The 27,655-nt window shown below is 40.0% G+C and overlaps 5 protein-coding genes across 8 annotated transcripts; 1 reads left to right on the forward strand and 4 right to left on the reverse strand.

Moving 5' to 3' along the window:
- Window positions 1–31: 31 nt before the first annotated feature.
- LOC142970568 (rab GDP dissociation inhibitor beta) lies at window positions 32–6,999 on the reverse strand. Its single transcript, XM_076110886.1, has 11 exons — window positions 3,066–6,999; window positions 2,647–2,754; window positions 2,455–2,551; window positions 2,226–2,363; window positions 1,944–2,142; window positions 1,727–1,858; window positions 1,429–1,528; window positions 1,151–1,322; window positions 884–1,028; window positions 730–784; window positions 32–627 (listed from the first exon to the last, which is right to left on the reverse strand). The coding sequence occupies exons 1-11, from the start codon at window positions 3,105–3,107 to the stop codon at window positions 481–483; spliced, it is 1,335 nt and encodes a 444-aa protein (XP_075967001.1). The 5' UTR covers window positions 3,108–6,999; the 3' UTR covers window positions 32–480.
- On the forward strand, window positions 4,551–9,993 carry tmem43 (transmembrane protein 43). The gene is made up of 12 exons (XM_076110887.1): window positions 4,551–4,710; window positions 6,130–6,270; window positions 6,417–6,551; window positions 6,737–6,831; window positions 6,950–6,999; window positions 7,119–7,188; window positions 7,292–7,362; window positions 7,451–7,578; window positions 7,695–7,769; window positions 8,680–8,781; window positions 8,956–9,073; window positions 9,164–9,993. Exons 1-12 carry the CDS (start codon window positions 4,693–4,695, stop codon window positions 9,364–9,366), a joined length of 1,206 nt encoding a protein of 401 aa, XP_075967002.1. The 5' UTR covers window positions 4,551–4,692; the 3' UTR covers window positions 9,367–9,993.
- A 324-nt stretch (window positions 9,994–10,317) lies between these two features.
- Window positions 10,318–13,533, reverse strand: LOC142970571 (rho-related GTP-binding protein RhoA-B). 2 transcript variants are annotated; one of them, XM_076110890.1, is made up of 5 exons: window positions 13,377–13,533; window positions 12,282–12,439; window positions 11,571–11,691; window positions 11,152–11,282; window positions 10,318–11,066 (listed from the first exon to the last, which is right to left on the reverse strand). In XM_076110890.1, exons 2-5 carry the CDS (start codon window positions 12,435–12,437, stop codon window positions 10,893–10,895), a joined length of 582 nt encoding a protein of 193 aa, XP_075967005.1. In that variant the 5' UTR covers window positions 12,438–12,439; window positions 13,377–13,533; the 3' UTR covers window positions 10,318–10,892. The 2 variants fall into 2 exon arrangements, with proteins under 2 accessions (XP_075967005.1, XP_075967004.1); XM_076110889.1 differs by lacking the exon at window positions 13,377–13,533 and adding an exon at window positions 12,532–12,641.
- Window positions 13,534–16,352: 2,819 nt separating this feature from the next.
- On the reverse strand, window positions 16,353–19,619 carry LOC142970570 (cytokine-inducible SH2-containing protein-like). Its single transcript, XM_076110888.1, has 3 exons — window positions 19,379–19,619; window positions 18,350–18,506; window positions 16,353–18,057 (listed from the first exon to the last, which is right to left on the reverse strand). Exons 2-3 carry the CDS (start codon window positions 18,486–18,488, stop codon window positions 17,552–17,554), a joined length of 645 nt encoding a protein of 214 aa, XP_075967003.1. The 5' UTR covers window positions 18,489–18,506; window positions 19,379–19,619; the 3' UTR covers window positions 16,353–17,551.
- Window positions 19,620–21,050: 1,431 nt separating this feature from the next.
- Window positions 21,051–27,600, reverse strand: LOC142970597 (twinfilin-2-like). Of its 3 annotated transcripts, XM_076110928.1 has the most exons (11): window positions 27,576–27,600; window positions 26,675–26,752; window positions 26,394–26,572; window positions 25,413–25,508; window positions 25,218–25,322; window positions 24,385–24,399; window positions 24,266–24,307; window positions 24,037–24,162; window positions 23,688–23,838; window positions 22,552–22,673; window positions 21,051–22,340 (listed from the first exon to the last, which is right to left on the reverse strand). In XM_076110928.1, the coding sequence occupies exons 1-11, from the start codon at window positions 27,598–27,600 to the stop codon at window positions 22,173–22,175; spliced, it is 1,107 nt and encodes a 368-aa protein (XP_075967043.1). In that variant the 3' UTR covers window positions 21,051–22,172. The 3 variants fall into 3 exon arrangements, with proteins under 3 accessions (XP_075967043.1, XP_075967042.1, XP_075967044.1); XM_076110927.1 differs by lacking the exon at window positions 24,385–24,399; XM_076110929.1 differs by lacking the exons at window positions 24,266–24,307; window positions 24,385–24,399.
- Window positions 27,601–27,655: the final 55 nt, after the last annotated feature.

A 27,655-nucleotide genomic window follows, 5' to 3' on the forward strand; every position in this document is an offset into this window, starting at 1 on the left:
ATAATTCCAGTCAAACTGGCTCCAGTTAGATACGTGCTGTTTATTGATAGTTAAATACATTGACAAGTTAATAATTGAGTATTGAAAATGAAGCTGTCTTTACAAGATAAAGTAATAATCATAATTTCAGTCAGTTTCAGCTGATGTGTCTATCAAAAATGGACTTATGGACAAATATAAGAGGAATTATTATCATTATTCTGATTCAGGATTTTACTTAGTAGCAAAACAAGTTGTATTGGTTGTAAGAGAGCATCCCCGTGTCTCACACCAAACCATTGCAAATGCAGATGATTGAAACTTAAAAGGACAAAAGAAAAATAAGTTTTTCCAAATTGACACCAAACATTTACACAGTATACTCACAATTCACGCTACATGCTACATAACACACCCAATGCATTACAGCTGGGATAATCCATACTGTGATTATGGCCTCCCAGCTGTTGCATTATTTGGTCCTGATGTTGAAAGTCTCTCTCAGTCATCATCAGAGTTGTGAGACTGGTGTCTCTGTGATCCTCCGAAGCTGAGCTCTGCTCCTGTAATCCGGCGGTACATGTCTTTGATGTCCTCACAATCAGCCTCAAAGTGGTTTATTGCATCATATGAGCGGGACACGAATATCTAATGAAGACAGAGGAGTGAGGAGACATCATTGAACCAGTACTGGACACACTTCACACCATTTCATTTTGTATTTCTTTTGCAAAGAAATCTCCTTCTTACCTGACTCTTTTTCCCATCTTCATTGGGAACTACCATGTTGCTGACTGAAACAAATCTAGATTCAGGGTGGTGACGGGAAATAACATCAATTAAATGTTGTTTAAAATGTAAATGAAATAAACAGTGACATTAAAGATTGAAATGTGTCACTAACTTTTGCATGACGGGCTCGAGAAGCTCCAGCCCTGGCTGAACTTCCTTCTCTGGGTTGCTGGTTTCTGCAGTCGTGCTCACTGTGGCGATGTACATCCCGTCTGAGGCCACATTGTGGACATAGGACACTACAGATATGTAAATGTCTGCATGGACAAAGTTTAACATAAATCATTTATGTACAAAAATCTGTGGACTGCAACACACATGTACGTGAATACATGATTTATTTCTCATGCTTTAGCAGAGAGAAAAATAGACAAAATACCAGATTTCCTGTTGAGTTGAGTTTGAGGGATGATGATCTGACAGGAGTGAGCGTCGTGGGTGTTTTTAACTGGATGATTTAATAAACAGATGACTCTTATCACACGCCCCACTTTCCTCACTCGATTAGGAACGTAGCTGGGGTCACAGATGAGCTGTTTACAGTGGAACAGCTGTTAAAAAGACCAAAAGACAAAACCACTCAGTGCACAATTGGGCTACAGGACATTTTCTCCAAACATCCCAACTTCTCTATCCTCCACAGGAACACACACTTGCCTTCCCCTCAGACTTCACAGCTTTCACTTTGCCACTGTCCATCACAAGCTCATCCACTGTTCTGTTCAAGAGGAAAGTTCCTCCGTACTCTGCACTCAGTCTGAAACGCACAGATTCAGGTTGGCTAATATGAACCGGACATGATCCATAGTGACTACATTCTCTGTTGCACTATGCAGAATCCCACACCATGTTTCCTACTTGATGTTGATCGCACTGCACTGAATGTAATGAGAAGACAAACTGGAACTTGTTTCTGTAAGTATTCAGGGAGAAATCTGATTGATTATTTTGTAACCTGGCAAATCCCTGAGGTAGTTCGCCCAGCCCGTACACAGGGTAGAGGTATGGACTGGTGTTGTGGCGGGACAGAGACTCACAGTACAGCCTGATCCGTCTGATGGTTTCTCCACACGGCTGGTCCAGGTAACTGCAGGGTCACCAGGAGACAGTAAACCAAACCAGGAAGGATTTAACATTGTTTTTTTTTGTTCTGGTTTATGCTTGTGACTGACCTCTCACTGCTGTGTAAAGCAATGGCATGACCTATGAACTCCACGACATCTAGTCCCAGGTCAAAGCGGCAGAAAAGGTCCCGTGTGGTCATTTTGTTAGGATCCACGTCCTGGCAGGTCCGAGGGTTTCTCACGTCAAAGTTCAGGGCAAAGAGCAGCAGCTTCCTGAACCGTCTCTTGTCAAACATGCCCATCAGATCTAAAACAGAAATGTTTTATTGAACGCCATCAAAGTTAGTTATATTTAATTATTGTGCATTAATCATTCTTCAGGTTTATCACCTGAAGCATGCATGGCATCTTCCTCTGTGCCGGGGACTTTGTGCACTTTGCCTGCTTTGTATACATAACTGCCTTCAACAACTTTGAAGTCCAGATATCGAGTAACCTCAGTGTGCACCAAGATTTTCACCAGCTCACCTGATGCAAAGACACAGCAGAGGATACAGAAAACGACAGTGCACACATTTGTACTACAAAAATCACAAGTTCACATGCACTTTGCTCTCACCATTGGCGAGAAAAAATTTGGGGATAAGGTCGATGTTCCACTCTTTTCCACGGTCCATAGACTTAGCAGGTCCTGGAACCTTAAACTTCTTGAACAGCTGTAAATGCAGGAGAATATTAAACCCGACAAACGAGCGATGTAGCAGCAGCTTTGTCAAGTGGATGATGTTGGCTGATGTTTGTGTGAACACACCTCCTCAAGGTGAGAAATGGATGCACTCTCTCCTCCATAGTAAGGATTCTTGTCAATGTGAAGAACCTTTTTCCCACTTTGAGACATTAAACCAGACAGGATACATTCCTGAGAGAGACAGTGAAGCAGTTCGTGACACACTGTGCATCTGTAGATCTAGACTAGCATAATGACATCATTTAATTGGTGTAAATCCATTTAGTCCAAGTACAAGTGTGACCATTTTACTCATGAACAAACTTAACCACCACTCATCCTATGAAGTATTTAAGATTAAAATTAGTTCAGGAAACACGGGAAAGAAAAGGTAATTCTTTAGATTCTCAGTACAAAATGTTAATAGTAATGTAGGTAATGATGCGTGTAATTTTCCTTATACATTAGACTACTTATTTTACAATGAATACAAGTTTTCTTACCTTAAGTCCAGTTCCAAGCACAATAATATCATATTCCTCCATCCCAACAGTCTCTCCACCTGTTTCTCTCTGCCTCACTGAGTCCCAGGTGTAGCCAGAGTGTAGCCTGTTGCAGTATTATGAATGTGTCTGTGTGCATTTCTGTATTCAGATGCGATGATTAAAAGTGACACAAATTTCTTTGTGTTCCCCTTTGCAATAATCCTCTTAAGACTGCCACGTCTGTGCTATATGTGTGTGTGTGTGTGTGTGTGTGTGTGTGTGTGTGTGTGTGTATATGTGTCTGATTGTCTGTAAGAGGTGGGGTTTTCCAGTCATTGCAGATTGAGGTATTAAATGAAGATGGTGTCATCAGTGGTGGACAAATTATTCAGATTTGTCATAAAAAAATCTACTTAACTAAAGGTACAGAACTATTATCAGCAACATATACTTTAAATATCAAAGTAAATATATTTGTTCTGCAGTAAATGTTCCCTGTGACTGATATATACAGTATATACTGTATATATATATATATATATATATATGTATATGATATTAGCAGATTGTTGATGCTGATGCAACAATGTGTAATTTGACTGCTAATTTTAACTACTTTATAAAGTTAGGTAGTTATGTCCAGATAAATCAGAGTGGTCGTGAGATGATTAATGGGAGATGAAATAATAAAAAATAAAGTATGTGTTCATTTGTTTCTCTGATATTAACTTTTTTTGTGAAATATCAGGTATTTTTACCTAATATTATTAAAATGAAACCATGTGAGAGGTTAAGAGGGGAAATGTTTCTTTGGTAGAACTTATAGACATCAGAAATGCTAAAAGAAGCCCCCGCTGTTTTCATTTTTAACAATGTATTGTATTTTATAAGCGTATTGCATGTATTTCTATATCAAATCTTAACCTGTAAAGTATCTATAGCTGTCATATGAGTAAAGTAAAAAGTACAATATTGCTCTCGTGAGTGGAGTAGTAAAACTACCATAAAGTGGAAAAACTCAAGTAAAATACAAGTAGGCCTACCTCAAAATTGTACCTGAATACTATACTAAGGTAATTATCACTGGGTACCATAGTATAACACTTACATCAAATTTGTACTGTATATAAGTAATACTAAGTCCAACACTACTGAGACCAACACACATACAGAAAATCAGATGTCATATGATTGTTTAACGTTCCAACAAGGTTTAAATTCTGGATTTTAAAATACATTAACTCTCAACAACAATAACGAAAACAAAATAATTTAAATTACATAGCAAACTACATTTCTGAAGAAGTTGCAGCAGTAAAAAGCTCAGGTTCAGCTACTACAAAAGACTCAGTTACCCATAATTCCTTGAGACGGAGACGTCTGGGTAGGAAAAAGACTCTTTGGGGTTGTGCTTGTAAAACACGCCGTGGCATTCGGACGGCATGGTGGGAAATACTTCTGATATATAACTCCGACTCCGCCTCCCCGGGAGGATTCCGGTGTACGCCCGGGTATAAATCAAAGTGCATTAATGTCACTCTCTCGTGTACTGTGGATGTTTCAACTTGCAATCGCTGGGCGTCTTTGTAAGCTCCAACTTTAGCTGATATTACTGTTTGACTGCGGCGGTGAAGAAGTCAGAGTAATGTCTTCGGCACAGACAGTAAGTGGGTTAGTTTTAAGTGATAAACAATAACGTTAACTGTTCCTGCAGTCAGCGTCACCGCGTCCTTAGCGCATTAACTACCGCATTCTTATTAGTTAACCTTATCGTTCAAGTTCAGCGGTTAATTCATTTAACTAACTAGCTCGCGTTAGCATTAGCACCCCAGATTGTTTAATGTCTTGCTTTTATAGCATTTAACAACAAGTTGTGACAGTAATTCGACTCGTTCTCTAATCACTGAGTAAAATGAGCACAGCACGAAAGAGGCGTGTCCGTTAACGTCTAGCTCTGTGACGTGAGACACTCGGTAACGTTAGTGGACTACCTTCAGTCCGGTAACGTTAGTGGACTACCTTCAGTCCGGTAACGTTAGTAGACTACCTTCAGTCCGGTAACGTTAGTGGACTACCTTCAGTCTGGTAACGTTAGTGGACTAGCTTCAGTCCGGTAACGTTAGTGGACTAGCTTTAGTCCGGTAACGTTAGTGGACTAGCTTTAGTCCGGTAACGTTAGTGGACTACCTTCAGTCCGGTAAAGTTAGTGGACTACCTTCAGTCCGGTAACGTTAGTGGACTAGCTTTAGTCCGGTAACGTTAGTGGACTACCTTCAGTCCGGTAACGTTAGTGGACTACCTTCAGTCCGGTAACGTTAGTGGACTACCTTCAGTCCGGTAACGTTAGTGGACTAGCTTCAGTCCGGTAACGTTAGTGGACTAGCTTTAGTCCGGTAACGTTAGTGGACTAGCTTTAGTCCGGTAACGTTAGTGGACTACCTTCAGTCCGGTAAAGTTAGTGGACTACCTTCAGTCCGGTAAAGTTAGTGGACTAGCTTTAGTCCGGTAACGTTAGTGGACTAGCTTTAGTCCGGTAACGTTAGTGGACTAGCTTTAGTCCGGTAACGTTAGTGGACTAGCTTTAGTCCGGTAACGTTAGTGGACTACCTTCAGTCTGGTAACGTTAGTGGACTACCTTCAGTCTGGTAACGTTAGTGGACTAGCTTCAGTCTGGTAACGTTATGGTGGACTACCTTTAGTCTGGTAACGTTATAGTTGTGATAAATGTTTTTGATCAAATGAATCTGTCACAAATCTGCAAAGAAGATGACCTCATTCATTGTAGTAATGTACAGATGAAATGTTCCAAGACGTTAAAGTAAAAGCTATTATTATTATACATTATACAATAGCAAAAGACGACCACAGCTAAACAAAAAAATCTTAAAAGTTTGAATTGATGCAGCCAGTTTGGCCTCACCATACTGACTGAGTTATTAATCAGGTGAGAAAAGCAATACATGAACCCACAATTTATAATATTGAGAATTTAATGAATTAAATGTTCCCCTCAAAGTCGGCATTGTCCTCCATCTTTCTTCTGGATTTTGAGCTCAACCCGAGTTGTTCTTGTTTGTCTCAGTTTCCAGACCCAAATCAACACAAGCGTGTATCTGTTAAGTCCAACCCTGGATTCCTGGAGCGATTAGGTGAAACTGCAGGAGGAACGGTTGTTGGTGTCGGACTGTTTTTCCTCTCGATCTATCTTCTTTTTACCAACGAGGTAAGAAATACGCACACAGTGGGGGAAAAAAAATCTGCATTTATGTAAATCGCATCAAAGCCACAATACACACTATTAAAGTCAAATGGTTGTGCTATGTTGCATAATAATGTAACAGCAGACTAACTCTCTGTTTCTGATCTCAGGGACGGGCTCTGCAAACAGCCTCTTCCCTGAATGAGGGTCTTTCTCAGGTCGTGTCGTTGGGGCCTTTCTCCGGCCTCGACCTGCAGAACAACAACCGCTTAGTTCACCTGTCCTCTCAGCTGCGCACCTCACAGGTACACTGTACTCTCTGCTTTGTCAATCTTCTCTCTCCAACCGCACCGCGACAATGTATTTCATTTTTAACTATTTGTTTTTGACCATGTTTGTTTTATTCTGTTTAGCTATGTTCCTAAGTTAGAGCGATAGTGAAGTAAATGTGACTTGAGGTGATGAATCCTCTGCACCCGTGTCTGTGCAGCCCCTCCATGACCCCAACTACAGAGTTGCGGTGCAGGCAGTGAAGCTGAAGAGGCAGGTGGAGATGTATCAGTGGGTGGAGTACCGGGAGAGCAAGTAAGTCTGTTGTGAGCCTATGTCAACTGTTAGGGTGGGGCCATGTGTAGAAATGTTGCCTGGTATACAGAGCATGATACACCCCGAGGTGAGTTTGTGACTGTGTGACTCATTTCAGGGACTACCAAGAGGACGGTGAGACCAAAACTGAGACGACGTACACCTACAGTGAGTTGTTCTTCTTCTTGGTGTCTGGGAACAACATGGTGCGCTGGACTCTGGGTGAAGCTGTTTAAATTGTTTAGATGTGCGATGTGAACTGAAGCTCTATGGTTCCTTTTCTTTAGACACGGAGTGGAAATCAGAGTTGGTCAACAGTCGTAATTTTGATAAGGAAATTGGTCACCAGAACCCAAGGTATTCAAATGTTTTTAAAGATGGGTCTATTAGTTTCTTTGGCATTCAAAATATAATTTTTGTGTGTTTGTTTATGTCTAGTTAATCTTTAATTTAATCTTAGTGCCATGTCGGTTGAGAGTGTCACCGTCGTGGCTCCTGAAGTCGGAGTCGGACCTTTCAGTCTGTCTAAAGGTATCTTTACTGACGATGACATGCAGACGTGACACAGATACGATGTTGTGTGTCACACCTTTACATTTAGTCAACTGTTCCTTCTCAGGCCTCGTGGAGCAGATAAATGACTTCCAGACGCTGAGCCTCAGGGATATTTCTACCTTTAATTTGGCTCCTTTTCTCAGCGTTGATGACGATTATTTCTATCACACTCAAAACCCGCGCAGGCCGGAGGTGAGCATTATGATGGGAACTTCTCCCATATACATTAAGTTCTGGGTTCTAGTTATGTGTGCTAAATTAGCGCAGTATTTATTGAATATTATTCTGTATTTGGTTGTTTTTTTCAGGTTGGGGATGTGCGTGTGAGATTCTCCTTTGCTGGACTGAGTGGGGAGACGTCTCCCCTCGGCCGGGCTCAAACGGTGAGTGCTGCAAATGACCAGTTCCCATATTAGTTCACTCATGTTGACGTATCTGTGGATCACTGACTTTAAGTATTCACTGCAGCACTCCCACTGTGTCCTGACCATGTAATGCCAACATGTTGGTGTTTATCACATGCATCAATATCTTTGATAAGTGACCTCAACATTTTAACGAAATGGACCAGTTGATCAAAAGAAAATCAAGCAACATTCATTTGGATAATAGATTAATCGTTTAAGTAATTTAGCAAACGTTCACTGGTCCTAGCTTCTGAAATTAGAGGATTTGTTGCATTATCTGTTTCATATGGTTGTAAATGCAATCACACAAATATAAGATATCCCTTTAGGCTCCTGACAATTTAAATAATGAATCAAAGAATAATGAAGAGTTTAATCAATAAGGAAAATAATCATTTGTTGCCGCCCTAATTTTAACGTAAGTAAAATTTTTGGGAATATTGGAAATGTGGCTGTAACGAACACACATTTTTTTTTTTGGTCTATAAAATGTCATATGCCATGTCAAAGTATGTTGATTTCTTGTATAACCCCCCCCCCCCCCCCCCCCTGCAAAAACAGTATACTATAAAGAGTAGGATAAAGTATATAAAATATACAATTAGTATTTAGTTTCCGTCAGCCCGATGAGAAGTCCGAAACCCAAAGATGTCCACTGTCACATATGATAAAGAAAAGTGGCATTTCGTCATATTTGAGAAGCCAGGACCAGGGAATGTTTGACATTTTTGCATAAAAAATTACTGCAACGATTCACCAATAATTAAGATATTTGCATATCATTTTTTTGACTATCAAATAATCAACTGATCGTTTCAGCGGTAATTGAAACCATTAGTTTCTACGGTGCACGTGCTGTCTTCAATCGTCTCGATGTGTTTTTCAGGTCAGCGTTGTGGCCATGCAGAGAGGGGAGCAGCTGATGCCTTTTAAAACCAAGTCAGGAGACACGCTGGAGATCCTGTACCCGGAGCAGCTCTCTGCAGAGGTCACAGTGCATTTTATTTAGCTTCTTGGACAATGCGTTGCTTTTTGTCCATTTGATTTCTTTAGGAGGAAAAAAAAGAAGTGTTATAACATTCACAACCATATATGTCGAGTCACATATTCTCCTCTTGCTCTTTGGCTCTGGTAGTTGATGCAGTTGTATTGTTTTCTGTAGGAGGTGTTTGAGAAGGAGCTGCAGTACAACAGTAAGAAGACGTGGGGCCTCAGGGCTGCAGGCTGGGCCCTCATGTTCCTCAGCATCCAGCTGACCATGCGCATCATCTACACACTGGGTAAACTAACGCTCACTGCTGCTGTACGTCATATACATAGATATGTTTCCCTACGTCTCTCGCTCTTAACACTGTGTTGTGTGCCGACAGTGGATTGGGTTCCTGTCCTCCGAGAGCTTGTGTCCGTGGGGCTGAAGATCTTCGCGCTGAGCGTCTCTTGCTCTCTGTCCCTTCTCACCATCGGAGTCGGTTGGATGTTTTACCGGCCGCTAGTGGCCGCGGCTCTGGGAGCACTGGCTCTGCTGCCGGTGTTTCTCGCCCGCTCACGACTTCCAGCCAAGAAGAATGAATGACGTTTGACACGATGAGTATCACAACGTCTTCTGATGCCTGGATGCAGCTCTTCATCAGAGAAATAACAGTATTGAGCAACGTGTTTTTTTGTTCCAGTGGGGTTATAAACCACATAGCACTTGCTTTCTCGTTGATAAATGTGTTATGAAGTTAAAGTGTGCATCACTCTGTAGATATGTTTTTGGATAAAAAGAAATCGCACATCAACCACTGCAGATGTTGTCCCACCAGACACAAGAGGAATCTGTTGTCGCCTTCAGACCACAAATGTTCCGATGTGGCCTTTCAGTTTATTAGGTACACTTAGCTGAAACATGCAGTCCAACACCACAGCCCCACAGTAAACTCTACCTTCATGGTTATAGCGCTCTGCTTTTGTTGCAGTTGTTTTAGGTGTTGATTCAACTTCATGGTCATTTTGAGGTGCTGTTGAATTGTATTATACCGAGAGGGGATTATATTTATTGATGTAAATTGGGTTTACAAAATATTTGTTTCAGACTGATGGATGTCAGCGCTTAGTTTGAAAAAAAAAAAAATACCAATCTTGTTAAAATACCAAAGAACAGAATCTGCAACTTTGTATTGTTTATATGCATGTATGTTAAATAAACCACTGCAGACAAGTTGAGCCTCAACAGTATTAGCTGATCACAGATAAGACATGTCTGGCTCAGTAAATATCTTTTTATGAACCGATGTTTCAAAAAGGACCATCGCCCTGAAAGGTCCTGAGTTGGTCAGGCTGTATTGAAGAGATAACAAAAGATTGGTTTGTATTAATCTACAACTGTAGGCTGATCCAGGACCCTGAGCACAACTCTGAAATGCACGTGTGTACTTGAAAACATTTTGTTCGTACTCTTGTTAAAGGAACCTTTTATTCTGTATCGCAGCCTAACAAACTCAGTTATGTGTCACTGTGTTTAGCGAGTAAGTGATGCAAATGATCAAGATTCTTACAAAGTAATTTATTACACAAAACACTAAGTTGCCATTTGCGGTTTAACAAAATGAGTTTCCAGTCTCATATTGTGCAAGTGATCATAATGCACATAGGATTCGTATAGGAAGCACACAAACAAAAATTTGACTTCATGTGTGCGTCTGTCTGTTGAAATAGTTAAAGGACTATGGGTCACAGTGTACAGGTACTTCACCCTTGTTGGCTGTGGAAACATTCCTCAGATCAGCAGGCGGAGCGTTAGCACGTAACTGTAGTTGGCAGGTATGACACAGCCGGTCCCCTCGCTGACCTCTTTGATTACGTAGTACATATTGATAAAGGAGGTTTCATTATGGCAAATTTACTCATGTTAAAGTACAAAAAAAGTATTTTCCATAACCTCAAAATTGAATACTGACAGAACCTGACTACTTTTGCTTAAGACAAAAAAAGGTAAAAGCATTACACCTTTAGTAAAAACTGGGGAGAACAGTCTTTTGTGTGGGTGTGTTTGGGGGTAGGTTTGACCTAATGCTCCTTCTTCTTTCCCCCTGTAGGAAGCAGTCCTCGTGCCCCCGTTTACAGTAGGACACATTTATTGCTCTTCTTTCCCCGCCTGGCCTGTAGTGCAGCCCTGGTGGCCATCTCGAACACTTCCCTCACGCCATCCTTTGTTTTTGCAGAGCACTCCATGTATCCAAAGGCACTGATCCTGTTAGCCATGTCCCGTCCATCCTCTGGTTTCACGGGTTCCTTTAGGAAAAAAAGTCAGGATGAGTTTTAAGAAACAGGGATTCACCACTAGCAGACTGTCTGTGTTTGTTTTAAACTGTTTTACCTGCTTCATTTTAGCAAGCTCCCTCCGGGTGTGCTCATCGTTACGCAGGTCTTTTTTATTTCCCACTAGTATAATGGGAACATTAGGGCAGAAGTGTTTCACCTCAGGAGTCCACTTCTCAGGGATGTTCTCTAAATAAAAGACAACATCGGTCAGAACGTAGATACGGCTACATGGTGCAGGTTACTCACAGATTTCATAATGCGATAAATGTCTCGTTAAGTGTGTTTGCAGTCGTGATGTACAGAAGGTGGCAAAAAACTCACATGTGATACAATCACCATCACATTTGAACTGTGTTTACTCCTTGAATAATCATTTTGCAAAACATTTGCTGGCAGTTAGAGGAAATGCACATGTAAAAAGGAAAATTGTACCACAAACATCAACAACACCGTCAGCTCTCTGTTTGAACTTACCAAGACTGTCGGGGCTGTCGATGGAGAAGCACATGAGGATGACATCAGTGTCTGGGTAGGAGAGAGGGCGCAGTCTGTCGTAGTCTTCTTGACCTGCTGTATCCCAGAGCGCTAACTCGACCTGCCAGAAGAGTCAGAAACGTATCGACCACATGAAGCCAAACCATGTTCACGATGCTATAAGTCTATGGGTTTGATGTAATACAGACATAACGAGTGCATACAAACCAATATTCTGTTTTCAAAAATACTGTTTTGAACAGATTGATGGCTGAAATGTTTAAGATTTTGCTGAAATCATGTTTTGAAGTGTTACTAACACAATCACTCCTTTGTTTTATCATACATTTTATCTGTATCATGATTTTCTAATCACGATACAGATAATTACTGAATTATAGAAATGTTGCATGTGTTGCAAATATTTTCATCTATGAAATCAGATGCATTGCATTGTTGAGTGTGTTAATAGAGATTATAGACTATGTAACTTATGCACTATGTGGTGCCTTTAAAAATGTGCACAACTGAATAAGAAGTGTCCATATGGACTATTACATAGTGCAGACGTTTCACAATCAAAATTCAGACAAGTGGAAAGTAAATCAAAAGTTATGTCAGATTCATTTGTGTGACGTGGTTGGTGAGAGAATACAACCAGCACTCAGCTTTTGTTGTAAGTGACATATTGCTAATTGTAGTCATTCGTACCTGTTTGCTGTCGACTTCAATGTCAGCAACATAGTTCTCAAAGACCGTGGGCACGTAGACCTCTGGAAACTGGTCCTTACTGAACACAATGAGCAGACAGGTCTTCCCGCAGGCTCCGTCTCCCACTATTACCAGCTTTTTCCTGATTGCTGCCATAGCTGCAGACGGGACAGAAAACAACAGAGGTTAGGAGATGAGAACTATATCTACCAGGGTGTTTAAATCTAATTGCATTCAGGAGTTACGCAACTTCTACGCATGTGAGAGACGATGAGCAGCCACTAGCTTCAGCTGTGTTGACATAACGCCAAACCCAGTCTGAAACCAACACCCGAGGCTAACTATTTAGCTTTGTGTGGCAACAACACCACGGCTGTTCATAGTGAGTCAGCTATACATCAGGTTATATACATGGTATGACACGTGGACAGCATGCCAAGTCGAGAGCCCATGCCCCTTATGTTGATTAACGCTTAAAACGTAAAGTCACACTAGGAACTCTCTTCCACGATCATACATTTCCGCTCCAGTGTTTCTGACCCACCCCGGGATCAAGATCGAGAAATGTGTCCCACATCAACATTAGAGCATTGACTAAACTCACCTAAAAGTTTACGTTTAGCTAGCTGGTGCCAACCATTGTGAATCGTAGTGTGTGCTAGATTTCAGTTAGCGAGGAGGTTCTGTTTACAATAGACTTGGCGATAGCTACCGTAGCTCACCAGCTAGCGTTAGCCGGATAGTGCACTGGGTTTACATCCTCTTGATGTTATTCAAAGGTGGAACGGGATACATGTGCGATATTTATGATATTACACACAAAATACCACAGCAATGTTGGTGTTTCCGTAACACCTACTCGGCCAAACCTCGCCTTTTCCTTTAAGTCACAAACCGGCTAGCTAGCTACCCAGGCTTAGCTTAGCATAACGGAAGTCAAAGCGACGTTATCGGTCCGTTAGCTATCTGGCTAGCGTCAGCAGAATATCGGATGAAAATATAGCTTAACAGCATATATACAACGATATTATAGTCATTACATCACACTGAGCAGGTAGTGCACCTCAACGTCGCTAGTAAACATAACACGCTTACCTAGTGATTGGTTTTAAAATCTATCCAACTGATTTCCAAGTAGTGCTTTGTTGGCCTCCGTCGCTGCTCCTGACTGCGCTGCTGCTGGAGGATTAACAGGAGGGAAGTGAGGGGGTGGGGAGGGGATAACAATACACTATTGTACAAACATTTAAAAAAACATACCGTATACATGTTATACAATACTTATTATAGTTTGTTGTTGTTCTGATTATTTTGGTTATATTTATACATTTGGTCATTATTTAATTTTTAAATTATAATTATTATTATTTTTTTGTCAAAAACAATAATACAGAACAGCAGCATCATTGCCAGGCATTATGACATTTGCAATATCCAGATAACATTCATGTACCGTATAGGCCTCTGGCTCAGGCCCCCTGCTTAAAAATGACATGACCAAGATAAATAGAAAATATCTACAACTACAAGGTCTATCTAAATAATCTTGGTATCATAATAAAGGCAATACTTGTGAGATTTCAGCAGAGGTGTAAGCATCAGTATGTTACTGGGTAGATGTGAATGAAGATGAAACACTGCATAAATCAAAGATTTATTTTTTACGCCCAACAAAATTGTACACTTTTAGAGGGAATGTCATTTTGGGATGATGCAGTTGCTGCCCAAAACCTCCAGCAAACCATATCACAACATGTGAACATCACCTAAGCACCGACTGAAGCAAGCTGTTGGCTAGCTTGCTATTTCCGCCATGCTTTAATGCTACACTTGTTTCAGAAAAAGAGACAAACAAAGTTGTCACTCATCTGGTGTAGCAATGTGCTTTCCTATGGTGTGACAAGAGTGTGTGAATGTAGCATTAAGTTGCTAAATTTTACTTATTTACTCCGTCTCTCTATGCTTCGTAACATTACCGCTCCACAGCTCAATTTTAGTCGTAACTGCAAAACCTCACCTCAGTGAGTACGCGACTGGCCGTACATTGTTTCAGTTTATACAGAAGTTAGTGTGCTACAGCAGTTGCAATGGCAACTGTATACATAAAAATGGCCACCGCTCTGACCATCGTGTTGTATTGACCTATTCTATTTCCATGGTGCATATGCTCCTCCATGCCATGCAAATGAATACAGATGGCTGGAATCAACTGAAAAGTTATCTAGCGACATTACAGGAGCCATTGGCAGCGTTGATATGCCTTCGAATACAACTTTTGATCTCAAAACAGCAAAGCTAAGACATGATTTATGGTTATGGCTGTATAAAGAGAGTCTCTTCTTCTTCTGCTGGTTCAGTGCATTTTGTTCATGCAGTAATTAAGACTTATACAGTTGCAATCTGTAAAGTTGTAGCTTAAATAATGCCATATTGTTTGTGTGGGTAGCATACAAGTAGCAAAGTCACTAGCTACACCATGTGCGCATACAACATTAGAGTTTTCTGTTGTGATCTCATATAGTTGCTTGGTGTTGTAACTGTATTTTGTTTTGTGTGATGTGTGACCTGGGATGTGGGTGTGCAGGATGAATATGTTGTTACATTTTTAACATGTCCTGATCTGGTGTTTGTTGATGTGCACAACTTTCCCCAGTATAATAGGCCTGAATGGCCCCAGGTTTCCTGTATGGTAATTGATTATTAATCTGTAGTTTGATGAAATAAGTGTCTCTATGAAATACAAATTAATTTAGGAATATGCAACATTTAAGCACAATAGGCTTTGTCACAGCAGACATTTCGACTTGCAATTATGAAAAGCACAGGTGTTACTAATAACATTAATGATTGCTCAGGTCCAGTGTATAAGTCACGACAGTGGGCCAGCATGCACAATACAAGGACCCTGAAACTAAAGCAGCCATCGTTCATTTTGTCATTTACACCATGTGCCTCTTCTACTGTGACACGTCAAAATGCCTACATCAAAGAGGCCATTATTAGCGAAAATAATGAAGGTTTTTGAAAATAGATTTGGACACACATTCTCAAGATCAAGTAATAAATCAGGACACAGTTGTCATTAAAATGCCAGCGAATGTGCTTTAGTTGTGCATGCTCTCATGTTTACAAGGCAGGGCCGATAGGACCCATCTTGATATCGTGCTGCAATGGTGCAATTTACCTAATAAATTTACAGCTAATAAAATGACCACAGACCAGTTGACATGCAGTGAACCTGGGGCTTTCCCACTTGATAATCCAGCTATGTAAAATACTTGTACTTAACTTGAGCATTTCCAATTTGTGCTACTTTCTACTTCTACTCCTATCATTTTTTAGGGAAATATTGCACTTTTTACTAGACTTCCTTTACTTTAATGGTATACCTTGTTACTTTACAAATTCTAATTTTATGAAACATATACTGAGTTTATAAAATGAGTTGCGTTGTTATAGGTTACATTACCAGCATTATGTAAAGAGGTTAAAATTAACTCCACCTATTACATTTCTGTTTACACATTGACACACATATAATTATAATGACATTATATATATATATATATATATATATATATAAAATAACACTCTGAAAGAAGCTATTGCATTATAAGTACTTTTACATTTAATACTTTAAGTACACAATACTTGTTGTATTGCTACTTTTACAAAAACTACAGGTTTTTTGAAGATCTTGTCATCTGTCAGTTGTTCTGTTAGACAAAGGTTGATGTTGACTGCAGGTCAGAAATCTGCTTTCATGAACTGGAGAAAGATTGTAATGAGAAAAGTGTTTCGATGAAGCTGAAAATGTTTAAATGTTCCACACAGATATATTGAGACAGACAGAGAGAGAGAGTCTGTTCTCAGTTGGTGGAGAAGTGTATTAATAACTGCAGCTCTTTCTCTAATCCTGATAAGAGGCTTTCTCAGTACTACTCAGTTCCACCTCGTGGAAACCAACTCAAGCGTGTTTCCGTGAAAACGGTACTAATGCCTCACATTCATCTGGATGTTCAAGTTGACAGTCTTTCAACAGGGAAAAATGAAACACTTTGAAAAAAGAGAAACATTTCTTAAGGTTTATTTCAAAATAAATTCACAGGCATATGCTCCTCTTCTGAGAATAAAACCAGTTGTAAACAGATGTCCTTAAATAGCCAACAACTGTTTTTTTCCCCACAGCCTTTGATGTCCATGCTGGTAATGAAAAGCATTCTGCACATAAAATAAAAACTAAATACACACGTAAGACTGTGTTTTATTATATATTTTAAAATTGCTTGTCACCCACCTCTGACTTTCCAATCTGCATGTCAAGTAAGTCGGCATGACCTCACAAAATAAGTAATAACTTATCAATGTACTCTCCACTGTCTGAATTCTTAATTATAATGTGATTAGATTTCAGCATGTCCAATAAAATACAGACATGCAGAAAGAAGTAGAGTCATAACAGTGACACTCAGCAGGGAACAAATCTCTCCCTTAATCCAAACAAAATAATGACAAAAACACAAGCTGTATCAGGACAGCCATAACACATTCAGAGTAAAAAGACATATTTAAGAGATGTTGTGATGACTGTAATAATGCCCAAAAGTGTAAATGAGATCACTGTTGGCATGCCTGAGGAAGATCTTACGGAACGAAACATTGTCTTAAAATGAGAAATAAATTTGGAAAATATATTTGGAGCCTAACAGTGTGCAGACCTTCATTGTGCCCTGTGCATCACTGCTGGCTTAGCCATGGTTCATCAGTTTCATTGATTTCATGAAGAGTGCATAAACATTGTTTTGTTGGACAAATCTTTGCAAACCTCAGGTCCCACATAATGAGCTCCAAATGCAAAGAAAACAGAGATCCTCAGACACAAATCCAACTTATTTCAAATGATATCTCTACAGGAACAACAAAGCAACCAGCAATTGGGACCAGTGGTCTGAATCATGCAAAAACCTGCATACTCTCTTCTTATTTGTGGGAACTGGCCCAGATAAAGAGAAATAACTCGCATATTGGCATTGTAGACATAAATTAAATTTACAGTAGCTGAAATCGACATATGAAAATAATAAAAAATATGACTTAGCAGTATCACTGTAGTAAGACTGAGCTCATTCATTTCGATATGCTCCCTCTGGGACATTTGCTGTTGCCTGAGGTGTCAAACTGTCCCAGATTCACAGTGTGTGGTCATGGAGTGTGACACTGACCCTCATAGGTTCCTGTCTCTGTGTCCTGCACCAGAGGGACAGAGACCCTCATATGGTGAAAGGGTAGTCTTGCAGGTAGCGCAGCAGAGGCTTTGGGAGTGGCACCTGGTCGGGGCAGTTTGCGTGTCTGTTGATGTTGAGGCGGGTCAGGTGCTGCAAAGAAGGGAAGGCCTCTGGTTTGTGCAGGGGGTGCGCCAGCTTTAGAGGCACTACGCTGTCCTTAGCCGTGTGCTTGGCAGGGTCAGGCTTTGTCTGGGGATGGATGTCATCAGACGCCTGGCCCTGTGACGTGTGGCCTGAGGCCTTGTAGTGCTGTATCAGGCTGACAACATCTGGAAAGGACTGCAGGTGAGGCAGGCTGGGGGAAATGGAGTCCAGCCAGAAGGAGCCCCTGTTGTAGTTTATGCGTATGCTGGTGGGTCCACAGCGGGTCTTCACTGACAGGGCGAGCATGTACTGAGGATGACTGCTGTCCCGCACCAGAAACGTGCCTTCAGACTGTTGTAGGAGAGCTTCCCGGGCCTCACTCGCTGAGATGGAGCGCCAGTACCAGCCTGGGATCAGACACATGGTTTGGATATCAGTTTTTTTTTTTTTTTACCTTTACATGAATGTAGCTTTGGTGAATATAGCCATATGAATGGTGTTACTAGTGGTGGGGTTAGGTTTGACTCCTCAATTATTTCCACAATACTACCCGCAAAGCATGTGCCACAATATCACCCCTCTGCAAATATTTACCATATTAAATAAATAATACTCATATTTAATCAAATCAAAACAGTCAGATGTTGCATTTCAATTAAATAAAATGTGAATTCAAAATCAGTGAGACTGCTGGTGTACCTGAAGTCTGTAGATACTGGAAAGTGGTGGTGATGCAGCGGAGGTCCTCTGCTGGGTCAATGGTTGAAGGAGAGGGCCGGGGACGGCATGAAGCTCCTCGTTCCTCATGATGGAAAATGGTCAATGCTCGGGCAACCATTTCTGAATGACAGGAGCCCTGTTGATATACGTGTAGCATTGCATGTTTGGTATCGAACAGAGATTTTTGTGCAAGCTGATATTGTATTCTGATACTCTCGCAAGTAAAAGTAGCAAACATTTTTAATTGATATGCGCTAAAAAGCACAAAACCAAGCAACCAGCAGTGGTGGAAGAAGTACTTTAACAATAACTCAGTGTAGAGATACTCAATTACAAGTTATGCTTTTCAAATGTGAAAGTATTAGCTTCAAAGCATATTTAAGGTACAAAATGTAAATGTGCAAAATAGCCTATTTCAGAATAATATTCTATTGTTGAATTGTAATTACTAATTCATTAAAATGTACTTCACTTTAATGTCACAGCTGGTAAAAGTGGGGCTTACTTTGATTACTTTAATACTTTAAACTGGGTAGCTTGTGAATTTCACCAAGGGATCAATAAAGTGTGACCTTTATCCATAACAATGTATAATTATTTATTTGTTGATTATATTTTGTAATATTGATCAGAATCTGCAAAGTAACCAGTAACTAAAGTCATCAAATAAAGGCAGTGGAGTAAAAAGTGCAATGTTTTCCTCTAAATTATGGAGTAAAAGTATGAAGTAGAAAATGTTAATACTCAAGTAAAATACCTCAAAATGATTTACCTCAGAATTGTACAGTACTTGAGTTATTGTAGCCTACATTACAAAACATACGGACTAAATGAAAAAAAAAACGTTATTAAAAAACAACAACACACAACACAGAATTAAAAATATCTAATTGATAAACTGCAGTCAAACGGTTATTGTAGTATTATATTGCTCGCATACGATCTAGAATAAAACAGACTTTGAAAACACACAAACAAATATTTGTCATTCGTTTAAAATAATGTTACCTTGAATAAAGAAAATCATGGAGCGCGTCCAGTTTGGTAAACTGTTGAAAAAACAGTCCGATGAATAATCCAACAGATTCTCACAGTAAATACTCATTCATCATCGTCGAATAGTCTCGAACGAAGGCGAGAAAGGGAAAATATTCCTTGTTGGGATGTGTTGTAGTCATAAAGGGGAAAATATCCGTGTGTGGTGGTGTGCAGTGAGTGAGGCTGAGTGTCTCTATGTTCAGTGAACTGCAGGACAGAAAACAGCTCAGTTCAGTTTGGACTGACGGAAGTTCCAGGAATCAGTTTCCAAGAAAGGTTTTGCGTTTCAGCGCCCTCATTGACAGACAAGCTGCTGCGCTCTGTCAAAACACACGCACACACACACGCGCACACACTGTCAACACACACCACTTCCGGTACGACTTTCACAATAAGATGTAATCACGCTGCTCCAAAGTGGCAACTTTGTGAAGAGAAGCTTACAAAACAGGATGAAAACAAGTGTTAATGATGGAGTCAGGTGTTACAGACAAAGCTCATCCTAAACCTGCTGTGAGAAATGATTTATAACTCAGTAAATGTCCTCATTCTATTATGTATGCTAACTGAGGTCATGAGTCCAAACCCGCCAATGTAACCTAACGCTTTTTGATCATTGGACTTTGTCCCTTTTATTTCGTAATGCCACTTTACATCACACATTTTGAAATAAAAATAGCTAGATATTTAATTAAAAACAAGATTTGCAGTATTGTCAAGAGAAGCAGGATACTTTACATAGTTTTTGTAACTTCCATTATAGCTAGATTTACCTAATACACTGACAACTGGGCATATAAATCTGTATTTATTCATATGAGAATCGTTTTATTAATGGGTTCTGATTGTAGAGTTTTTGTTTCCTCATCACCTGGTGTTCTTTCTAAACTGACATTATTCAACGTTTTATGTTGAAGGCAATTAGCCTTACTTCCGGTAATGTTTGAGTTAGCTCTGTATGCTTTGATGCAGCTGCCAGTCATATATAATATACACACACACACACACACACACACACACACACACACACACACACACACACACACACACAAAAACACTTCTCTGTGAAACACTATGAAATACTCTCTCTATATAAATACTTAGCTGGAACATTTAGTGTCGTCTAATTAATATTGTACAGTAAACCAAACATTAAATAATAAACATTTCTTCCATCATGCTGTGACCAATTATCTTTCAGCCAGTGTTTATTTCTTGTTGTTATGGAGACAAATGGCTCATTTGTTTTCCTGAACCGTGTCATGACAGAAGTCAGTGTGTCTTCACAAAGTCAACTTTTATCATCATCACCCACCTCACAGTTCCCATGTACAAAGATAACAACCACTTGAAAGCTGCCAGTAGAGCTCTGAACCGTGTTTCCAGGAAAACTTGTTCACATCAACTGACTTTCCGCAGCAGTGAATGAAAGCAGCAGAACTGCACAGCTGAAGGCTTCTGTGTAGAGAGATTTCCTGGAAAACACCACACAACCAATTGACCTCTATACTGAGCCGTAATCCCTGCTGCTGGCCTGCGTGACTATAGGGTATCACATACATGCACACAGTCGGACAGAAATGAGGACATATACGCTACAAAATAAAGAAAATATTTTATTGTAGGACCATGTAAAACAGCCTTCAGTTGAGTGCAGTCAAACCTCGCTCAGGTGACTGAAGACGGTAAAGCATAGGCTGCCAACACCAAGGCAATATAAAAGATAATCCACCCTAAAACAGAAATTTCATAGCCATTTCCAGATGATTGTGAATACCTGAATCAATATTAGTGAAACCAGTGATATTAATAATTTTAGAGATGATGGGAACGTTGCCGTCATCTTGGACAGTAATGGACAAATGTTAATTAATCACGAAAACATTATAACCATACAAAATATTGTAACCTTTTAACATCAAGTTGTTTTTAGAGGGCTCTACTTCGGTTTTTGTACGGATTAAACAAACAAGATATAATGTGGAAATGATAGAGTTTTAAAGATACTGGTAGGCAAATTCAGTTATAATGCTAAGCTAAGCTAACTGGCTGCAGTTTCATATTTAACGTATAAACATGAGTTGTATTGATTTTCTCATCTAACTCTCAGCAAGACGGAAAATAATTGTATTTCCCAGTATCATAATGATCGTGTATCGGCTTGTTAAAAAGTATTTATTTAAGCTATATTGATATTCACAGAGTGACATATTCAAACCTAAGACTCCATGTGGCTTTCAACATTACATGATATGGAAAAATTGTAGATGTCTTGTGCAACATTTTATACACATTTCCCCAAAAATTAAGCCTGACATATTTGGTATACGTTTTAAATCTCGACTGCAAGTGAAAATAAAGTTCTGCGTGTATGTTATGGCTACCCAATAGTTTGTAATGACGGACACACTGGAGGATAGGTATAGGGTTTAAGAAGATAAGCAACATTGTAGATGACTTCAACATGTTTTCATAAACAATTCAGCTGAGTTTAATCTTAATAAACCAAAAGATCAGCCATCCCCCTGGTTAGACTCTTAGCTATCACTTTCATAAATGTTTTCCCATTTAGAAGTTTTATTTCACCACAGGAAAATATAAATTAATTCTGCTTTATGGCAGATCTATTTATTCTTCTTCCTGTTTTCAGTGTGAAATGTGTGACCGCAGTAAAAGGAAGAAATGGCTAGAAGCTAAACAGTCAAATAACAAGTCAATTCATAGATATAGTGTTGGTGTGCTTGTGTGCGTGTGTGTATACTGTCTAACTTTCCTCCCCGTTCTCCCCTGCACCCTTGATGAGGCGTTTGTTGCCCCGCTTTCCTCCTGGTCCTCGGGGTTTGGCAAAGGCCTGCTTTAAGGTGTGCTCTATTGGGTGCACCTCCTCGTACAGTAAGTCTTCTGTCAGGCCGTCGCCATTGTCTATCTCCATCTACACACACACACACACACACACACACACACACACACACACACACACACACACACACACACACACACACACACACACACACATCAATGGCTACTCTTTTCAATAAGATGACCAGTGTATAGATACATTATGGTGACCTTGTTAACGGTTTATCTTTAGTGATATATTATTTGTTATTATCTAATTTGCGGGTGATTTGGGTGACCTGTACCTTCTTGGTGACCTCGAGCTGGTAGTCTCTCTCGACCTCGTCCAGTAGCCTGTTCTTACAGCTGGAGTATAGCATCCGTTCCTTGATGCTACAGGTGTACCCGGGCATCGAATATATGAACACTGGAAGAAACATAAAGCTGTACTCGTCATTTCTGCTGTTGAAGCTCTTTGGGCTATGAATCAAAAACCTGTATCACTCACAATCACTCACACCTCTAAACTACACACACTTCTGTGGGGGTGAACAGGGTACTAGAACATCCCCTCATAATAACTCGGCCCTCAGGGAAAAGCCTCAAAACTAACACATCCCGTTTTCTTAACAGTACTAACTGCAGAACCATCAAATGACTAAATTGCTCCCCAGTTCTGCACCAGCACTTTACGAAAGCAAAGCACTGGAACTGTATTTTAAAGCACTTTATTCTTATTTTGCACTAGATTTTACTCTTGGAGCAATATCTTTCATCCACTCATGTATAGTGATTTATGGGCAAGTGGTCATGAATTATCTTTTTTTTTGTTTTTCTTATGCATGTGTCCTGACTGTTAAGTGACTTTGTTGTTCTGTTATGAGCACACCGAGGCAACTTCCTAATAAATAAGGATGTGGAAGTGCTTGTGTTGAAAACTAGTCAGCAGGAGCTGCTGGAACCAGTCTTTGAGTAACATTTAGTCAACGACATGTGGCCTCTGTGAAAAGACCAATGAGTTGAGATTGTTTGAAAGCTTTTTTTGAGCCTGAACCTGAAAACACGACATTGACTCTGAGGTTGAGCTGTGAAACTGCAGAGTGGAGTAATGTGGCATACTGTGATAACATAGTCACATGATCCATTGTTAAAAACAGTGAAAAATACAGATTAGTGCAGCTTTAAGCATGGATGGGACCAACATGGAGTCAATTGACAAAGATGTGAGGTTTTGATTCTTTGACAAACATACTGAAAAAAAGATATTCAATTGCCCTTATCATAATTCCTGTGTTCTTCACATGGAGCTCCTTTTTTCTATTAAAAAAAGATGATAGAATATGATATATATCTATATGATACCTGACAAGCACATGATGTTACTTTGCCTCCCTGCATTAGCCCACCACTCTGCTCACACCTGCGGTGAGACAGTACTGACCCAGTGCCTCCTGCCGCTGGCCCTGGTGGGAATGTTTGAAGATGAAGAAGTGGTATCTGGGTGAATCTGTGGGAATCCTGTAGGGAAGCTCATGGGTCTCTGTCGGTTTGGTGTGAACCAGCTCAACGGTCTCTTTCTCTACATCCAACCTCTGCAACGCAACATACACATACAGACTTTGTTCAGGGGTCAAGTCACGCACAGCCAATTTCACCTCATTTTACTGACACACGCAGATACACTGTTTGTTTTTAAAATAACGTCCTGACAATTGTTTTCTGTTCTAGGGGAATTTGTTTTCATGTTGCACGCCATGTAATCAGTAAAAAGGTTTTATATCTGGGCTCACCAGCTGTATGTAGTTGATGCGTCTCTGCTTGAGTTGCTGCAGAGCTCGTTTGGCCTCTTCTTGTAACGGGAATGCAAGACCTTGAAGAGTCTGTGCCCTTTTGTCTAAGCCAAACTCCATTGTAACCTGTGGGATAAAAAAACAAAAAACAAAACAGAAGACCATGTTGATATGCCCCAACACATGACAGAAAATGAAATGCCAGTGAATTAAAAAGATTGTAACAAACCCTCGCACGAGCTGTTGGAGTCCCAATTCGTCTACGTTCATCCTGTGGATATAAAAGATTTTAAATCTCTTCTTCAGGCACACTCAGTTAAATTTGTATTAGAAAGAAATTGTACATACCCACATAACGTTATCCTGCAGGAAGAAAGTAGAAGTATACAGAATGAGTACTACACATAATGTACGTGTACGCTTCATATCATATTCAGACAGTTTGTGTTGTTTAGTTAGTCATTTAAGGCATAAAGGTGACTGTGCTTTTTTCTGTGGCCCGGCTCAAGTTGTGGAACTGCCTCCCTCTACGTCTACATGTTCGATCAGCTCCCACCATCGAATGTTTTCCAATCCAGGCTAAAGATATTTTTGTTTCTACGTGTTTTAGGTATATGAACATGTGTTTTTGTCATTGCGTCATTTTCCTTTATATTGTGTAAAGCAGTGTTGTAGTCAAGACCATCTAAACCGAGACCAAGTCATGACCAAGACCAGAGTTCATCAAGACCGAGACAAGACCACGACTTTGAGGGGTTGAGAGACCGAGTCAAGGCCAAGGCCAGACCAGTGTGATAAAATGACACGCAAACATTCTCAAATTAATTTGAAAGATCTACATTCCCATTAAAACACTCACAGAAAACAAATGAAGATTCCTCTCCATTCACCTCTTTACTGACTTATATACAGTATATGTGTCATAAAAAAATGTCTTGATAAAATAATCAAAAGACATTGTAGAGGTGAATTTTATGTGTGGAAATTGTCCTTTGATTTCTTCGAACAATCACGGTAACAATAACGATGTTTCAAACAGTTTAGTGATATCCCTGCACTTGTGGTCTTGAAATAAAAGCCTGACTTTGTCTGAGACTGAGACAAGACAGAGTCAAAACGAGGTTGATTATGAGTAGTTTGAAACTGAGCTGTATAAATAAGCTGACTTGTTTAAATTGTACCTCTGTGACTTTGATTCGTTGTAATTCCTGCTCGGCTGCTGTGAGCGGAGCCGGGGAGCAGCAGGAGGACATGTGTCGCAAGTATCCCTGGAAGCAAAGGTCATCCTGCAAACAGCAAGACAAACAGGATGGTACTCAGTCACCAGCGGTTGAAGAGTCACCGATCACTCGTCATGCTGGAGGGGTTTCACTCACCTCGACCGTGCCAAACATTTCATCTTTAATGTGACCTCCTCCAAACTCCTTCTTGAGAGTGGCTCGCGTCGCTGCATACACCATCTTCTGCCTCACCTGAAGCGTGCCAGGACAGACAGGAGGAGATAGTGACACAATAACATCAGGTTTAAACCTGGATTTCGATCGTCATTTTGTGTGTTGTTAAGTGAGGGTTTGGTAGTTTTTTATAGCCCCCTGAACACAAAAATGAGTTTTGCTTGTTGTTGCTTCACTTGGATGTTTGAACTTCACTGTGCAGAATGATGTGAGTGCAGAGTTTGACACGATACGTTGTTTTTTTACAACAATCGACTGAAGGGGGCGAGTTTCTCTGCACAAATCTGTCCCCCGCAGTTAAACTTTTGAATGTAACAACATTTGCATATTCATAATTTCTAAGTTTTTCAGTAAGGGAGATATAAATATAATTTTAAGAATTTTTAACAGTTTATTTGAAAATTATATCATACACATTATGATTGAAAGCAGAGTGTTTTGTATGTTTTAAAACATGAGTGTATTCTCTTAGACACAATGGGGTTTCTCTTGTACATGCTTTACTTTTATTTAGTTTCTGATCTGTTTTAGTCACTTTTGGTAGGAATTGTAATACAATACATTATGTATCTTCAGAACAATGAATATGTGGAATGTGTTTAAGGCAGGTGTTGTGTAATACCACATATACAATGAACCACAAATACTTTTGTTTTTTATTTAAATATTTTTCAATTGTGATAATTGTTACGATCTAAGCCTGAATTCATGTTGAAAATTGTATTTTGCCTGCACTTGAAAATAACTTTTAAATCTTACCCAAGTTAAAGTTTAATTTAGGCAAGTTTGAGTTTTGTCTCAGGGTTAGGGTCATTTTTTATCACAAAAAGTTTGGCAGCAGACTTTGGAAGACTAAATTCGATCAGTGATCATTGACATGTCAATTAGACGCTCCAGACATACTGGTGATTGGTCAGGAGACCAGGCGATGAAGATCCACTCGTATCCCTGTGCATTCTGGGAGTCCAGACGGTAGAGGATGTAGCAGGGTTCCTGAGGCGTGAGCAGAGGAAGCAGGAAATGATCGTAATCCTTGTCCCAGCTGTGTGCTGGCTCTCTGTATGAATCTAACACCAACTCCTCTGCAGACAAAAAAAACGCGTATCAGCATCTCAGGATTTAGATAAGTCACCTGAAAGTTTACTTGTGTCAAATCTCTCTGATTAGAAACATCTCATGTTTACCATTTCTGATGACAATCTTCATTATTCTGATGGCACCTCCCCTCGCTCGGGCCAGAAACTCTTTCAGCTCCGATGTTGCTAAAGTAATATAAGGCGGACAAGTCAAAACTGAGGATGGGGGGTTGAAAGCAGGTGAGACAGTTGGGTAAGTAAGAACCTGAGACTCCACTTCAGGGAGAAAATTTGATCCACTGCCAGAGAGTCACGCCATCACCTACAGTGACTCAGACAGGAGACGTTTGTACCAAAGAACAACTGAGAAATTTCAGTCAGAGCGTTAAAACCGCCACATTTGCCCCCAATTTTCAAAACCATGAATGGACGTTTGATACTGAAAACCAGAGTTAGCTATTTATTGCACGTCCTGCTTCTCTCTCACCATGGTTACCAAACACAGCGGTCTCATAAATGATGTAAGATCAGGTGAGAAAGGTGAGAGAGGTATGCTTCTGCCAACCCGTCCCCCAACGCTCCAATTACCAAATGCCATAACACACATATATATATATACGTAGCTCTTAAAACTATCCACAAATGCCCGTAGGTGCTAAATATCATGATTACTGGTGTCACAACATTGAAGATGCACATTTTAACTGTGAATCAGTTGTACACTGTACAGGCTTACACTTTTGTAGATGTGCAGCCTTTACAGTCCACAATATATGAGGATCCACAGGTTTATCAATTTAAGGGACCACTTAAAGATGATCTTAAAAGAGGATATCAGAGAACATTACCAGTGAGATTAGGATGTATTGCATGCTATGGCACAGCTTTAAAGCTAAAAAGATCATTTAAAAAACACATTTGAACTAAACTATTACACACAAAAAAACCTCTGCTCTATGAAAACGTATGTAAACGTACAAGAGTTATCCTTTAAAAAAAACTAACTTACCGTTAATTCCAGTTTGGTGTGACATCTTTTTGCCGTCAGCTTCACACTCGTCTCATGCAAGAAGGACCAGGTCCAGGTCT

Source organism: Anarhichas minor, unplaced genomic scaffold (assembly GCF_050575085.1).
Source record: "Anarhichas minor isolate MPS153535 unplaced genomic scaffold, ASM5057508v1 ptg000043l, whole genome shotgun sequence".
NCBI classification, from domain to species: Eukaryota; Metazoa; Chordata; class Actinopteri; order Perciformes; family Anarhichadidae; genus Anarhichas; species Anarhichas minor.

What these genes read in the sequence shown, in the direction of transcription:
- LOC142970568 (XM_076110886.1), bottom strand. Translation starts at nt 3,107, where the DNA reads ATGGAGGAATATGATATTATTGTGCTTGGAACTGGACTTAAG. An exon ending in TGCTTGGAACTGGACTTAAG is followed by an intron (nt 2,755 to 3,065) that starts GTAAGAAAACTT and finishes TGTCTCTCTCAG; the next exon opens with GAATGTATCCTGTCTGGTTT. An exon ending in GCTTTACACAGCAGTGAGAG is followed by an intron (nt 1,859 to 1,943) that starts GTCAGTCACAAG and finishes GTGACCCTGCAG; the next exon opens with TTACCTGGACCAGCCGTGTG.
- tmem43 (XM_076110887.1), top strand. An exon ending in ATCTTCTTTTTACCAACGAG is followed by an intron (nt 6,271 to 6,416) that starts GTAAGAAATACG and finishes TTCTGATCTCAG; the next exon opens with GGACGGGCTCTGCAAACAGC. An exon ending in GCGCATCATCTACACACTGG is followed by an intron (nt 9,074 to 9,163) that starts GTAAACTAACGC and finishes GTGTGCCGACAG; the next exon opens with TGGATTGGGTTCCTGTCCTC.
- LOC142970571 (XM_076110889.1), bottom strand. An exon ending in TTGAAGTCGACAGCAAACAG is followed by an intron (nt 11,692 to 12,281) that starts GTACGAATGACT and finishes CTCTTCTGGCAG; the next exon opens with GTCGAGTTAGCGCTCTGGGA. An exon ending in CGACAGCCCCGACAGTCTTG is followed by an intron (nt 11,283 to 11,570) that starts GTAAGTTCAAAC and finishes TCTTTTATTTAG; the next exon opens with AGAACATCCCTGAGAAGTGG.
- LOC142970570 (XM_076110888.1), bottom strand. Translation starts at nt 18,488, where the DNA reads ATGGTTGCCCGAGCATTGACCATTTTCCATCATGAGGAACGAGGAGCT. An exon ending in CCAGTATCTACAGACTTCAG is followed by an intron (nt 18,058 to 18,349) that starts GTACACCAGCAG and finishes GTCTGATCCCAG; the next exon opens with GCTGGTACTGGCGCTCCATC.
- LOC142970597 (XM_076110928.1), bottom strand. Translation starts at nt 27,600, where the DNA reads ATGTCACACCAAACTGGAATTAACG. An exon ending in GAAGATTGTCATCAGAAATG is followed by an intron (nt 26,573 to 26,674) that starts GTAAACATGAGA and finishes TTTTGTCTGCAG; the next exon opens with AGGAGTTGGTGTTAGATTCA. An exon ending in CTCCAACAGCTCGTGCGAGG is followed by an intron (nt 24,163 to 24,265) that starts GTTTGTTACAAT and finishes TTTATCCCACAG; the next exon opens with GTTACAATGGAGTTTGGCTT.